This window comes from Quercus lobata, chromosome 3 (genome assembly GCF_001633185.2).
Source record: "Quercus lobata isolate SW786 chromosome 3, ValleyOak3.0 Primary Assembly, whole genome shotgun sequence".
NCBI classification, from domain to species: Eukaryota; Viridiplantae; Streptophyta; class Magnoliopsida; order Fagales; family Fagaceae; genus Quercus; species Quercus lobata.
In genome coordinates this window covers 16471701-16487886 of record NC_044906.1, presented here as the reverse complement: position 1 = coordinate 16487886, position 16186 = coordinate 16471701, and the positions used below count along the sequence as shown (strand labels likewise).

Sequence of the window (16186 nt, the reverse complement as noted above, 5' to 3'; positions counted from 1 at the left end):
AAACCAAGTACATAAAAGAAATCTTACAAGTTTTGGACAGAACCAAGGCCTTGCATGGTCCACGGACTCAAGCCTATGGGGAAACCAAGTACATAAAAGAAATCCTACAAGTTTTGGACAGAACCAAGGCCTTGCATGGTCCTCGGACTCAAGCCTATGGGGAAACCAAGTACATAAAAAAAAGAGAGATCACAAGTTTTGGGCAGAACCAAGGCCTTGCATGGTCCTCGGACTCAAGCCTATGGGGAAACCAAGTACATAAAAAAAAAGAGAGATCACAAGTTTTGGACAGAACCAAGGCCTTGCATGGTCCTCGGATTCAAGCCTATGGGGAAACCAACTAAAAAAAAAAGGAAGAAAGAAACTACTAGGGCATATAAACCTCAAAATCCATCCGAAGAGAACTTCTCGTTAACAGTTGGGCCAACCCTTTAATTGCACGGGTTCCCTGGTCTACCCTCAGATCCCTAGTGCCAAAGGGGCTGATACGATACGGCACAGTATGTTATCCCAAGGGCACGAACCAAGTCCATCGCTGCTCGGCTGCTCTCTCGGATATTCGTCTAGCGTGCATCACGCAGCGCTCAGCAGCTCTCTCGGTTAGTTCCACGAATTCAATCTATTGAGGATTACCATTGTTATATTTGATAATATTTGCGAGTTTAAACTAATAGGGGTTTGTATTAAAGTGTTCTTCCGTCCAGAATATTGTTAAAGGCATGTTTTGACTTAATATTCAGACCCAAAGTGGTTGTTGCAAAAAAAAAAAAATATATATATATATATATATATGTATAAAGAAATAAACACATCTTTTATTAAGACAAAAGAACAGTACAGTGTACAATAAAAGCTGAAACCAGCTTACATTAGAGTTAACTGCGTAAGCAAAAGAAAAGTAAAAAAGAGTAACGATGATGCCGAGGAGATATCTCAGAGGAGAGGTTGGCTACTGTTCCAAGATGTCGTCTAAGGAAACTACTCCTCGACACTTCTAAATGCCCATAACTCAGGCAGCCAAAGAACCTGACCTCAATCTAACACCATCTACAGAAAAGATGCAGGGAGCCGGAAGTTGGGAAGCCCCCGCAGAAATTTGCTTGCTACAAGGCAGACGGCGCTGATGGCGGAAATTCCGTCTTCGGGCATACCAAAAATCTGGCATGACCAGAACCTGCTTCGGATTTTGACTAAAAGAGGGAGAAACATTCTTTCCCCTCTCTCGAACTGAAATATCCTCTTGAGTCTACGCCTCCTTGGCCCGCACCTCACTATCTGGAGTCGCGGGAGGACACGACGCTTTCGTGGCGGAGAGAGCTCCTTTGCCCCAATCCTCGCCTCAAACATGATGTACTAAGAGAGGAGACTGAAAAATTCGTGTGAAAGTAAAGCAACCTTCTCTCCTATTTATTTAAAAGATGAGGTGATGGCATTTAATTCACGCAGCGTCCCAAGGAACGCTACAGACAAAATGTCTCCGGCTCGATTTCCAATGCCGTCTGTAACCCTGAGATTAAAGGAGCCTCGTGAAGGCGCACCTCGAATACTGGGACGCCAAAAAGTACCGCGTGACCAAAGACTACGGAAATGCCTCTAAATCTGTGGGCCTAATAAATTCGCGGCCCAGGCCCGTTCTGCATGGAAGCCCACGGACTATGGCCCACACCAAGGAATAACCGTTACCGAGGACAACTTCCTGCTTGGCAACTTATGAGACACTTGAGGAAAGACAGGTGCAAAGAGAAAAAGGGAGGGCATAAAGTTTTGGACAGAACCAAGGCCTTGTATGGTCCTCGGACTCAAGCCTATGGGGAAACCAAGTACAAAAATTATTATTATTAAAGTTTTGGACAGAACCAAGGCCTTGTATGGTCCTCGGACTCAAGCCTATGGGGAAACCAAATACAAAAGTTATTATTATTACAAGTTTTGGACAGAACCAAGGCCTTGTATGGTCCTCGGACTCAGGCCTATGGGGAAACCAAATACAAAAGTTATTATTATTACAAGTTTTGGACAGAACCAAGGCCTTGTATGGTCCTCGGACTCAAGCCTATGGGGAAACCAAATACAAAAGTTATTATTATTACAAGTTTTGGACAGAACCAAGGCCTTGTATGGTCTTCGGACTCAAGCCTATGGGGAAACCAAATACAAAAGTTATTATTATTACAAGTTTTGGACAGAACCAAGGCCTTGTATGGTCCTCGGACTCAAGCCTATGGGGAAACCGAATACAAAAGTTATTATTATTACAAGTTTTGGACAGAACCAAGGCCTTGTATGGTCCTCGGACTCAAGCCTATGGGGAAACCAAATACAAAAGTTATTATTATTACAAGTTTTGGACAGAACCAAGGCCTTACATGGTCCTCGGACCCGAGCCAGGGGGGTAAGTATTACTTTTTATTGGTCTGACTTATCATGCCAAGCACTTCCATTAAAGTTATGGCAACATCTTTTTATTATTAAGTATTTTGGTCTTAGTCGTCATTGATTTAGATGCTATATGATTGTGCCGAGCGGCGCTTACAAATTTATAAAAAACAAAGAGACAGAACATGCAAAGTGAAATAGAAACAAGTTTTATTAATATGAAAAATTATTGCAATGTACAAAAAGAGGCTTCAACCAGCCTATACAAAAGAGGGGCTGCCGAAGCAGTACTAACATCCACAGTACAGATAAGCAAACGGTCAAGCGCCTTTTTAAACTTGTCTTCAAGGTCCCTCCAATCTCTGCCTCATTGCTGCTCATACTAAGAGAAGAACTCACTTCAAAAAAAAAGAAGAACGACGAAGAAGGAAATAGTAAGGAAGAAATCAATGAAGAAGATAGAGGACATGAGTAAGGGAAGGAGGAGAAGAAGAGTGGGAGAAATGAAAAGACAAAGAGAGGAGCAAAAGAGGGAGAAGGACAGCACCAGGGCGGAACTGGTGCTGGGAAGACTATAAGAGGAAGGCGGAGGAAGGCACCAGTGAGCAAAGAAGGGGAGAAGCAGAAGCACTTCGCCCCTGTCTCAGCCCTGACTCCTAACACACTGGTGCCATGTTAGGTACGCTCGTGAGGAGCCGAGTGGTGCTGGTATTGGGTGTTCTCGACTCAGCCACGCCGAGAATTCGACATGACGAGCCCCTGCTTCGGATTTTGGCTGAAAGAGAGGCGGGACAGATCTTAAGTCTGCGCCATCCTTGCCCCGATCGAGCCATTTCAAGCTTTATCAGAACATGGTGTTTTGAGGAGGGGCATGGTACTTTCATCGCTCGTTATGGTGGGCATGTACTGATATGGTGTATAACAAACGGGCTAAGCAGGCGCTAGAGGAGGCTACGGGTTTCAGATTTCAGAAGGAAAGAGAGGAGTCTGCACAAAAGTGATGGCCTCCTGCTTGCCTTCTTATAGGAAGGGCAGAACGGAGGGTATTAAATGCATTCAAGCTTCCCAAAGGAATCCGAAGAAAAAAGAGGCGTCCGTTCCATTTCCCCACCTTATCAGATGAGCCGCCGGACATAAATGAGCCTCGTAAAGGGGATTCATTAAGGGCGCGTCTGGGATAGCCAAGCGACAGGAATAGATCGCGAGCAGATTAAAAGTAATCCCTTGAAAACCGGCTAACTTCCTGGACAGGTGGAAAACCGCTCACATAAATGCGGGATTGAACCAAGTAAGCCACGTTAAGGGCCCGGGTTCGCCAAAACCCTCCTTCCCAACCCGGAAGTCGGATAGAAGGGTTTTGAGGGGCTATTGTGGGGCCCAATAATTTAAGGACCAAGCCCAATCGCTCCTGAAAAATTCGAAGGCCCAATCCGAGGAGAGCTGTGGCCCAAGCTCTACATTACCGAGCACAAAACAACTTTGGAAGGCAGCCGAGGACAGTTTAGTCCTCGGCAGATCCAGAACCCCATCGGAATTAAGGGGTAAAACTGGTATAGGGACGAATTTGTAAGGAGATCCAAAATATCTTGGAGAAGTTACCCTTACTACCCTTCCAGATAAGACCTAACACATGACAGAGCCGTACTCTGCAGCCTTATCAACCATCCCCAACAATTTTGGGATTAGACGGATGGGACAAGTATCCGTCTTGCAAAGATTGACCCTACACGTGGACGAAGGACAATTAACGCAGAGGAGTATAAAAGAAGAAAGTAAGCAAATCTAAAGGGGGGTCCAGCCTGCCCTGAGAAAGAGAAGGATCATAGGGGGGAGAACCTCTCAACAACACCGGACTTCACTGAAGAAAGTCCGTCGTTGGATAACCGGGGAATGGCTTCAATGGTCCTCGGATCAACTCCGAGGAGTCCCACCCCATAGGGTGCGACGTCTTAGGGCTTAAATGTTCAAGCCCAACTCCTTTTTCTACCTGAACTTTTCTAAAACCAGGATCGGACATCGCCCCGTGACTAACGGCTAGCTTTTCAAGCCCACTCTCTACAAATCATATTGTGAGGGATCTTTCATGCGTGAGCCCAACATCCTTATTGGGCCGCCGGAAAATCGTGTCCTTACAATTTATATTTAAAATAATAATAAGTTTTTGTAAGGGAATCTATACTTTTAAATAGCACCTAAATAGAATAAGCTAGAATTAATTTTGGATTAATTAATCTTAGATGGATTTAAAATAATTTTAAATAGGTTGGAAGTTTTATACATTTAAAATTTTACGAATGAGATGGAGTGACACTTAGTACAAATTGAAGCACATATAAAATATAAAGACACTTAACATCAAATTGCTAGTCTACTGTACCATTAGCATCTCAAATTTGATATCACGTAGTTCTAGATCTAGCTCTTGCTATATGGTAGTAGTTTATTAATATTACTACTTTTTATTCATTTTTGTTTTATAAAATACATGTTTTATTTTGCTTGTTTGTTTTTTTTGGTTTTTCACCATAGTTTGGCCTTTGTTGTAGTATAATCTGGTTTTCTTTTATTATGTATACTTTATGACTTTGGTCTTTGTGTTATGTTTTAGAGTCGATTTTAGAAACTATGGTTTTAACCATTATATTTTTATTCTTGGTGGGGCATTAAAATAAATAAATAAATAAGAGTTCAATTTTTAGAGGCTAACAAGGTTTTCTTTAAAATTATATTCTTAAAGTTCAGTTCCCCCTATATTATCAGTTATGTTAATTATAATCACTATTTAAGTTTTTTAATTATAGTTTTAAAATTTTTTATTCTTGAATTATTTACTTAATTCATATTCAAACTAATACTCACTCTTTCAAATGCTAAGAGTTCTTTCAGCGAACAAACACAACCCTACACAAACCTAAGGGCACCCCTTCCTACATATCCATGCAAGACTCGAGTAGGCGGGTTGAGGTGCTACAAGGTTCCTTGGAACAGCTAGAAATAGGCAAACTATCTTCCATAAATCAAATAAATAAGTAAAATATATATATATATATATATATATATATATATTCTTAGACTTTAATGAGATAGTAAAGTTCTTTTAAAAAAGAGTAGTTTTGTTGTCTTAAAATAAATAAAAATTAAAAGTTCAGTATGTTATATAATTATTATATTTAAAAAATAAATAATTACTATTGGAATTGGTGTCACCTTTAATTCAAAACTAACAAAATCTTTAATGGTTAATAAAGGACCAAAATTAAAAAACTGATTTGATACATGACACAAAATTATACTTCAATTTTAGATTTTAAATAGTTTTTCCCTTTGCTTTCACTTTATATATATATATATATATGATGCAGTATAATAATTTGTTTCGAGTTTTCTATGGTGCTTTCTTAATGATTCGGCCATGAGTCACGGTAAGATGGGTTAGCTATGGATGGTTTAAGAAGGCAGGTCAAGCCTAGAATTCTCTGTTGAATAAGTTTCCTTTGAATAAACTACCAATATTTCATTAAGGGTAAACAAGAAGTTCAGTAGCAAAATGAACTATTGAGTTTAGAGACTTCCTAACCCAGCAAAACTCACAACCTAGCTACTTCTCACACACTTTGAGCCCAATTCACACACCTAGTGCTATTTTCAAGGCTAAAGTTTGGATTAGTGAATGAATAATGTAATGAAATGATAAATTGGATAAAAATCCTGTATTTCATGATAGAAATCTTTCTTCTATAGGGAATAAATATGAAATTTCTAGATTTGTGAGATGCAAAAATAGAAAACAATCACACAAGACATGTGATTGACTATCATTGATTACATGTGTCATAATTTAAATGGAGGGATTTTATGTCTTGTTCTCCAAGGAACACATGACATTATTTGATTAGCTATAGTGTTCAAACCTAAAAAACACATGATAGTTTTTAATTATACCGCTTATGTCATTTAAATTAATGCATGCCAATGTGCGATTGGCTCTTAGGTACTCTTCGTAAATTTTATTCGTTGACACTTGAAATATTGTCATTGGTCTTTGAATAATGATAGTGGAACCTACTAAGTAGCACGTGATGTCTTGTAATTAGCTGTCTTAAACGTATTACATGAATTTAATGGTTTGACATGACAATTTGTGATTGGTTGAAAATTTCACCCTCTACAAAATTTCATAAGGTACTGTATATAAATTTTTTTCTATGCAATAATATGTTCTAGCTTTTTCTAAGGTTGGCAAAAGTTGATTTGGTCTACTGTTAAAGGAAATATCCTAACGAAGAACTAGAATTATATTGATGGTCATATATGGATTGGATTAAATAACTAAAATATCTAAGGAAAAAAGAATAACGATTAAAGATTTTTTGTTTCAAATACATCTTGTTTTTCTAATTTCTATTTAATTAAGTGTATCAGAAAATACAAGTCTAAAAGTTATTAGAAATCTATCATGATGATTATTGGAAAAGATCTTAGCATGACAAAAAAGAAACTAGACTGTCTCAAAATGAAAATATGCAGAGGAGTTCGTCTGAGAAGAGTGAAAGTTAAAAGCTTTGTTTGTAAATGGCAGATGAGAGAAAACATCATTCCTACTGATTTGTCATCTAAGCATGAGGTGTGCTTTATGATGAAGTCTGCATTTAAGGTTATGGACATGTGTTTATGGTACCTTGATAGTGGCTGCTCAAGACACATGACTGGAGACCGATCTCTCTTTAAGGTTTTCGAGTCTAAGAAAGGTGGTAATGTCACTTTCGGTGATGGGAGCAAATCATAGATTAAAGGAAAGGGAACCATCTCTCTACCTAGAATGCCAGACATTGCAAATGTGCTATATGTAGAAGGTCTGAGAGTGAACTTGTCAAGCATAAGTCAGATATGTGATCAAGACTTTATGATGCTAAGCATGAATCAGTTTTAGGGATACCAAAGCTTAGTAGAGTGAACAATGTTGTGTATGGACCGTGTCAACTTGGGAAACAGACAAAAGCTAAACATCCGGACACTCAGACATCTACTACATCTAGACCATTGGACCTATTACATCTGGATCGCATGGGTCGAACTAGAACTGAGTCTCTTAGTGGAAAGAGATACATCATGGTTGTGGTAGATGACTTCACTAGGTACACTTGGGTCATTATTCTAAGATCCAAGTCAAATGCTCCTGAGCACATTGAAGCCTTGTGCACAAGACTGCAAAATGAGAAGAGCTTAAAGATTGATCGAATTTGAAGTGATCACGATAAAGAATTTGAGAACTCTTACATGGAGTCCTTTTGCACTAGATCAGGTATATCTCAAGAATTATCTACTCCTATTACTTCTCAGCAAAATGGTGTAGTAGAAAGAAAGAACAGGGTTACTCAAGAGATGGCTAGAGCCATGTTGAACAACAAGGATGTGGCTAGAAACTTGTGGGGAGAAGCCGTCAACACTGCGTGTCATATGATTAACAGGGTGTCTTTCAAATCCAGTACCAAGAAAACTCCCTATGAGTTATGGAAGGGAAGGAAGTCAAATGTGAAGTATTTCATAATCTTTTAAAGTTCTTGTTTCATTATCAAGGATAGAGAGAATGTGGGAAAAGCAATGAAGCAATATTTTTGGGATACTCCTTTACAAGCAAGGCTTATCGGGTATACAATAGGGGAATCAAGAAGGCGATGGAAACTATCAATGTTGTTATCAATGAAGCTTCAGAGTTCGATTTTGAGAAAATTAGTGAGGAATTCTCCAAAGAAATTCTTCCTCCCGAGCCTAAGGATGTTCAAGAAATTGTTGATCAAGAGCCCACATCTCCAAGTACTCCCGGTACTCCAAGTGTTGTAGAAGGTTCAGCAGACATACCTACCTTTCCTGATTCTGAATCTCATAAAGAGAAATGACCTTCCTTAAGGATCAAGTTGAATTATCCTCCTGAAGTTATTTTGGAAAATATGAATGAACTTACACTAAGGAAGCGTACAGTTGATAAATGTGTTGCTAACTTTTTGTCTTATTCTTGTTATCTATCGCAAGTTGAACCCACCAAGGTTGAGGAAGCTCTTAAAGATGAAAGCTAGGTTGAGGCAATGCACGATGAATTGCTTCAGTTTCAAAGGAATGATGTCTGGACTTTAGTACTTAGATCGGAAGGTGAGCACATCATTGGCACAAAGTGGATATTCTGCAGCAAGACTATTGAGGAGGGTAATATGATCCGCAACAAGGCTTGTCTTGTGGCTCAAGGATACTCTCAAATGGATGGAGTAGACTATGATGAGACATTTGCTCCTGTAGCCCGTATGGAGTCCATCAGGATTCTTCTAGCCCTGGCATGTCACTTGAAGTTCAAGTTTTACCAAATGGACGTGAATACTACATTCTTGAATGGGTTCCTTAAAGAAGATGTCTATGTGGCTCAACCAAAAGGATTCATTAATCCACACTTTATGGATCATGTGTTGTACCTCAAGAAGGCACTCTATGGTTTAAAGCAAGTCCCAAGAGCTTGATATGATTGGCTTACACAATACTTGGTCTCACATGGTTTCACAAGAGGAAAAGCTGATCAAACTCTCTTCATCAAAAGGGAAGACAACAAGTTGATAGTTGCTCAAGTCTATGTTGATGATATCATCTTCAGGTCGACAAAGGATGAACTTGCTCATAGTTTCTCCAAACTCATGCAAGAGTTAGGTATATTCATATCTCAATCCAAATATGCTAAAAATCTTGTGAAAAAGTTTGGTTTGGAATCTGCTAGTTTTGTTAGAAACCCCATGAGCCCAAATGTTAAATTCACTGTTGATTTGTTGGGAAAAAGTGTTGATTCTTCTCTATATAGAAGCATGATAGGTAGTCTTCTTTATCTTACTGTTAGTAGACCTGACATTAGTTACAGTGTGGGAGTGTGTGCTAGATATCAGGCTAATCCCAAAGAGTCTCATATGATTACTTTGAAAAGAATCATAAAGTATGTCAAAACCGCTGCTGATTTCGGTGTGTGGTATAACAAGGACACCAATAATGTCTTAGCTGGGTATTCTGATGCAGACTGGGTTGGGAATGCTAATGATAGAAAGAGTACTTTAGAGGGTTGTTTTTAAGTGGGTAATAATCTTCTCTCCTGGATGAAAAAAAAAAAAAAAAAAAAAAGCGCAGAATTCCATCTCTTTATCCACTATGGAGGTTGAATACATCGCTGCCAGTAACTGTTGCACCCAACTTCTATGGATGTAAAAACTTCTCCTCGATTATGGTATTCATCAAGAACATCTTAACATCTTACCATTTATTGTGACAATACCAGTGCCATTAACATCTCTAGAATCCTGTTCAACATTCTCGAACTAAACACATAGAGATTCGACATCACTTCATTCGGGAGTTTGTCGAAGATGGTACTCTCACTCGAGTTTATTCACATTGATGATCAGAAGACTAATTTGTTTACCAAACCTCTTGATAGCAAACGGTTTGAATTCCTTCGCCAAAACATTGGTTGTTATCTCCATGGATTGATCTCCTCTTCTCCTCCTCCTTTCTCATGCATTTGCATCTTGTTTTTATGCTATGCTTTGTTTAACTTGTTTTTGTTTGTTTACTTTCAGTTTTGCTTCATTTTTTTATCTTAAAAATAAAATATTTTTTAAAAATCAGAAAAATACAAAAACAGTATGTGTTTGTGTATATTGGTTCTTATGTACCTTAGATGGCCATTGAAACAAAATTTTCTAAACTTTGTATCTTTTGTAGCCTAGATAAACATCTTTATGCACAACTAAGCAAGTGAGCTTTGTGGCTTGTGTTTGTGATGAGTAAGATTAAGTAACCTCTTATACTTAACACTCATATCACTCTTTTTGACGGGAAGGACTAGAAAATCCTAAGAGAAAGGCATATATAACCATTTCATTACTGTTGCTCACAAATCATGAAATGACATCTATATGCTTCGACATAGCAAAAGTGCAATGTTAAAAACTTAACATAATTGGGTATTTCTTTTCTCTCTTATATGCCCATGCATGATATGCTCAAAAGAAAAATATTCAAATAAAAATTAAATGCAAAAAGAATCAAAATACTTCATATATGATTGCAAATGTGTCTTCTAGGAGATATGGGAGTTATAGGATATGTGGGAGTTATAGGATGTACCTCAAAGGTGATAGTCCCCATCAAGTAGTTATGATTGCGTGTGAGTTAAATTGATTTTTTCATATCTCAAATCGTCATAACATGTAGACACTTGTGCAATCCTGCGATGTTTTATTTCATCACACACAACACGCAAATTCTTTGCTACTTTTGATACATGTGCATGTACAATGTGATTTGGCCATCACAAGAAATACATGTGTTAATGTATGCTCACTAAACTATCTTAACTTGTTTTTGAAATATAAAATTGCTTAGACTTGTTTAGTGTGTGTGTGTTTTGGATCTAAATGCTTGACATTTTTTTGTTGAGAGATGTTTTTTAGAGCTTATAATGTTGTTTGGATCTTTGGTTGAGTAGCTTGCTTAAGTGCATTCATTTTTGTGTTTTTCTCTTCTTTGAAAAACTGTTTTTGCATATCTTGACAGCTTCTCGACAGCTAGCTATCTATCAAGATCTTTGATCTTCCTTTCTCGACAGAAGTTAACGCAATCTCGATCTATAAAAACTTTCTAAAATTTGTCTCGATAGCTTCTCAACAGATTTTCAATCCATTGAGAAACTTTCTGTCTGCTCGATAGTTCCTCGATAGCTGTTCGATCCATCGAGCTTTCTTTGCCGTTGATAGCTTTCGATAGCACTTCGACAGCTAAATCTGTCGAGAATTAGTGCTCGATAGATTCTTGATAGCTCTCGATCCATCGAGCTTCGTTTTTCTATATATAGTTTCTGCAAGATTTTTTTCTCATTTCTCTTTGATTTCTCTCAAAGAAAACACTCTTTTCTCTCTCCCAAACACTTCTCACTCAACCTCTTCACCTTCCCCACTTGTTTTTCAGTCCAAAGCTTGTTCTCTTCCTCTGGTATGGTATCTTTTCTCTCTTTTTATCATGCATTTCATTCATTTAGACCTAGGTTTTTGGGGTTTTTCAAAATTGATGAGTTTTTGTGAAATTTTTGGGTTGAGTTATTTAAATTATCCTATATGCTAATGCATTGCATCACATTTACATTTTCACCATGTTTCATGCATTTAGATGTGTGTTTTATATGTTGAAATCTTATGTGCTGGTAGGTTTGGATTGGGTTGAGCCCATGATGCTTATTTTGTTGCATGCCACATGTTCATGCATTTTTCATGCATTCGTACCTCTCTTTTCTTCCTTTTGATATTTGTTATTGATTGGTACTCTTTTGCATGTCTCTCTCTCTCTCTTTCTCTCGGATAATCTGCGCAAAGCACCCAAGTGCAAGTCTGCTCTGTCCCGGAACCCTTTTCGTTTCGGGCCATCTTCTTCCTCTGTTTCTACTCCTCTTCACGTTCAGTTCAGTGATGAAAAGGCCCGTCAGGACTTCTCGGAGAGCTTTTCTAAACATGGCATTCATTTAGAACACCAAGTCGTCCTTTAGGATTTTTCCAATACTAACTTACCCACTGTCATTCACAGGAGGGGTTGGGATTCCCTTTGCGATATCCCGGTCAGTTGTCCCTTCGTGATCATATAGGAGTTTTACTCCTATATGCACGGATTTGATTCTTCCATACCTCACTTTCTCACTTCTATTCGAGGTATACGTATAGTAGTCACTCCGGAGCTTATCTTCGATGTGCTACATGTCCCAAGGGTATCACATCCTAATTACCCCGACTGTCCTCGTTTGCTGACTGTGTCCAAAGACGAACTCATGTCTCTCTTTTGTGAGACACCTTCATCTTGGGGTAACTGTCAAAACACCCTTTGTTCGAGCTTTACAGAAGGTCCGAGGTTCTTGAATATGGTGATGACATTTGTTTTACATCCCTTATCTCACTATAATTCTATTACTAAGCCTCGTGCTCACTTTTTGTTATCCCTCCTTGAGGGGCTTACCATTGACTTTCCTTTTCATTTCATACTCTCCCTTATAGATGTCTATAAGGATATGGCGACTCGTGATAAGTTAATTTTTCCTTCTGCTATCATGAGGATCATTCACCATACAGCTGTCTCCTATCCTAAGTCTGTTCACTTCTCTATCATGGGTGCCATCAACGGCGTATCCATTAGACGAAGCGAGGCCTAGCTTCGATAGAAGCTGCCATGGATCGAGAGAGCAACTCCTCCAGCCTCTTCTACTCCTTCTACCTTTGCACCTTCTTCTTCTACAGGTGGTGTGAGTCATGGCGCAGTTTCAGCACATGGATGCTTGTCTTGACACTCATAGCGATGAGTTGTGTCAGGTGAACACTTGTGTCGGTTGTATTGCACTACGACAGGCTCACCTTGGTGGCTTTGTGGTGTCTCCCTCTCCTTCTATAGAGGCATCTGAGGACGAGGACGATGATGGTGACTCCGATGGTGATGATGAGGATGCTAGGTCTTCCAGTGACGAGGAGATGACTGCTTGAGTGACTTGCCGTTTGTCATTCGTGAAGAAAAGGGGAAGTAGTTTTGGGTATAAGAGTAGTCATGTTCTTAGGGGGAAAGTTAGTATAGGAGATTTTTGTTGGTGGGAGTGTTTATCTTTTTGAGGGATGTAGTAAGGACTTTTTGTATATTTTCTTTTCTTTCTCTTTTAGATACATTGTTCTTGTACTATCGGTCTTGTGACCACTTAGTGATAGCAAACCTTGTATTATATATATATATATATATATATATATATATATTTGATGAGGTTGTTATTACATTCTTTCACCTATCTCTCCATGTGTTGTTTCTTTTCTCTTTTTATGCACATGCTTCTTATTTATTGTATGCAATCTTTTATTTCTATTTCACACTAAGATGCTGTGATGAGTTTTGTTTAAAGTGCTTCAAAAATATAGGTTGTCAAAATCTTCCATGCCATGAACTCTCTTCTTGCAAAATTTTTCAAGAGTTTGTGTTAGGGTAGATTTTATTGTATTCAACAAGTGAATATGAGTTGAATGATTTATGACTTCTCTCATATTTTATTTGTTTATGTGGTTTTGTCACAAATTGCCAAAGAGAGAGATTGTTAGGACATATGTGGATCATGTTAAGAACATATGTCATTTAGAATTGGCTAATCCTTTGACAAAACGCACTATACTTGTAATTGTGTAGATCTAGAATGTGTTTAATACTTCAAAGAACAAAAGTTAAAGTTCAAGTATTGAAGCCATGCAAATCTGTCGAAGAATCAAGTGAACAAGTGCTGTGTTTTAAAGCTCGACAGATGTATCTATCGAGATTTAAAATGTGAAGCTCGACAGCTGTATCTATTGAGAATTATGAAAAACTAATTTTTAAACCTGTTTTTTACGCATATCCAAGCTATGTGTTTAGGTTTTCTTTTCTCACAACCTTAAATATATATAAGGATTATGTTAAGGGTCATCATAAAGTTGTTGCACTTGTTGTTGCAAGTATATTGTGAATGGAGACAATTTGCCCTAGTTCATCTTTCTCTTGAAGAAGCTACTGTGCTTGTACGCTGTAGGGTTTTGTGACCAATGAGCTTATTGATCTTCATCATGTGGATGAACTGAAGAATTTTGCAACCAACATCCTTCTCAAGTTGGTGTGTTAGTCACGTACTTGGATATGTGCATCGATTGATTAGTCACATATTAGGAGCCGTGCATTGAAAGGAGAAATTTTCACTACATTACAAGTCCAATTGTGTATTAAGGTAAGGGTTCAACTTTAGGTTGGTATAAGGTACTAGGATTCCTTTTAATTGTAGATTCTCGGGAGTGGTGACCTTAAATTCACCCGGTGAGGTTTTTGTCTTGAAGGTTTTCCCTATTCATAAACAAATCACCATGTCAAATTTATTTTTCCATTTCATTTAACTTAGTTGGTGATTTGTTTGTACTACCATGCGTATTGCATGTTAATTGACCTAATTAATTAACTTAGCTAATTAATTGGTTAATTTACCATAAGGGGTCAATACATTCTTGGCCTATCAACTTCCACCACAACAACCACCGTCATCAACAACTCACCACAAAACCCATTAAAATAAACCAGTACCACCAGTCAAAACAACCACCATTAGAATCACAAGCTACCTCCAAAAAAAAAAAAAAAAACCCTTCAACACCACCACTACCACCGTGGTTTTTAGTTGTGGATGCCGATGAAAGAAGAAAAGAGAGAAGAAGTGAGACTGGTGTGAGAAAAGGAAAGAAGAAAAGAAGAAGAAATGAGAGAAGAAGTGACACCAGGGAGAAAAAAAGAAAGAAGAAAAGAAAGAATAGAACAGTAAGAGTGTGCATGGGTCGGGTTGAGGGGATTTTTTGACCCAACCCACCATGGTGGGTCAAAAAAAATTCAACCCAACCTAACCCATCACAGAAGTCCAACCCAGCCTACATGGGTTGGGTTGGGTTGGGTTGAACCCATGGGTCGGACAATTTTTTTTATTACTATTATTATTAAATTGAGCATAAAAAAATATATTACACTTGCCACCTGAGTTGATAAACAAAATATACATTAATATATAAACTAATATTCCAACTTAGTTGTAAACAAAATATGTTTAAGTATCCAACTGAGTTGATAAACAAAATTAAATGAACTAGTATCCTAATTCACTTATAAACAAAATAGACATAAATTCCTAACCTAGTTATAAACAAAATATATCTAAAATTTTTAAATTTTTTTTATTAATTATATAATATATTTAAATATATATATTAAAAGAACTAATAAGATTTTATATTATATATGATAGTAGGAATTGAGGAAGTGCTCTACAGCTGGTTTTTTTTTTTTTTTTAATATATAATATATTTTAAACATATATTAAAATATAGGTGGGTCGGGTCGGATTTGGCGGGTTTGTAATTTTATGACCCAAACCCAACCCAACCCGCTATAAAAAAGAATTTGTAACCCAACCCAACCCACCAAGCCCTAAAAATCAACCCAACCTGTCGGGTCGGGTTTGACAGGTCGTGGGTTTTCTGCATACCCCTAGAGAATAGTGAGAGAGATGAGAGAAGTAATTAAAAATTAATTTTTATATAAGATTTGAGTTCCAGCAGACTATCATTTATGGGGAAATTATTGTGTACTCTCGGAGTATCATAAATGCGTACTTCCTCATCTCACATGAATGGTGAGTCCCACTAATTAAATTCAATATGAGACCCACCATTCATGTGAGAGGAGAGACTACACATTTATGGTACTCCGGGAGTACCTAATAATTTTCCGTCATTTATGAGTCTACTGTAACTAAGATGGTAAATCTTTTAAGAATAATAGCTTTGTTGTGGGGCGTATTTTGCAAACTGAGATGCTAAAATGAGTTTTTAGCATTTTTTACATCTTTGATGTGAATGCTCTTATAAGTTGAGCTTAACAAGTTTTTTTTTTTGGGGGGGGGGGGGGGGGGGGGTCTAGATACCCCAAAAAAAAAAAAAAAAGATTAAAAAAATGAGGCCCTCACCTCAATGACCATCCCATCTCTAATAAAAGAAAGCGGGGAGATGGGAGAGGGTCATTGGGTTCGTTAATTTGGAAATATGGCCCATTAATCTGAATAAGAAACTTTGGGCTCATTAATTATTGCGAGAATGCCATTTTTTTTTTTAAGAAAAAAAAAAAAAAAAACAAGCTACTTTGTTATACACACCAATCACAAGAAAAATAACATGCCTTTTCTTATTTATTTATTGAATAAGAAGTT

At 37.7% G+C, this 16186-nt stretch overlaps 1 protein-coding gene across 1 annotated transcript in view; it reads right to left on the bottom strand.

Annotated features, from left to right (window-relative positions):
• LOC115980420 (intermediate cleaving peptidase 55, mitochondrial-like) overlaps window positions 1-533 on the bottom strand; it is a 10269-nt gene extending 9736 nt beyond the window's left edge. The window contains exon 1 of the mRNA XM_031102669.1: window positions 525-533. Coding sequence (XP_030958529.1) covers window positions 525-533 — 9 coding nt within the window. The remainder of the gene's footprint in view (window positions 1-524) is intronic.
• Between the last annotated feature and the right edge of the window lie 15653 nt (window positions 534-16186).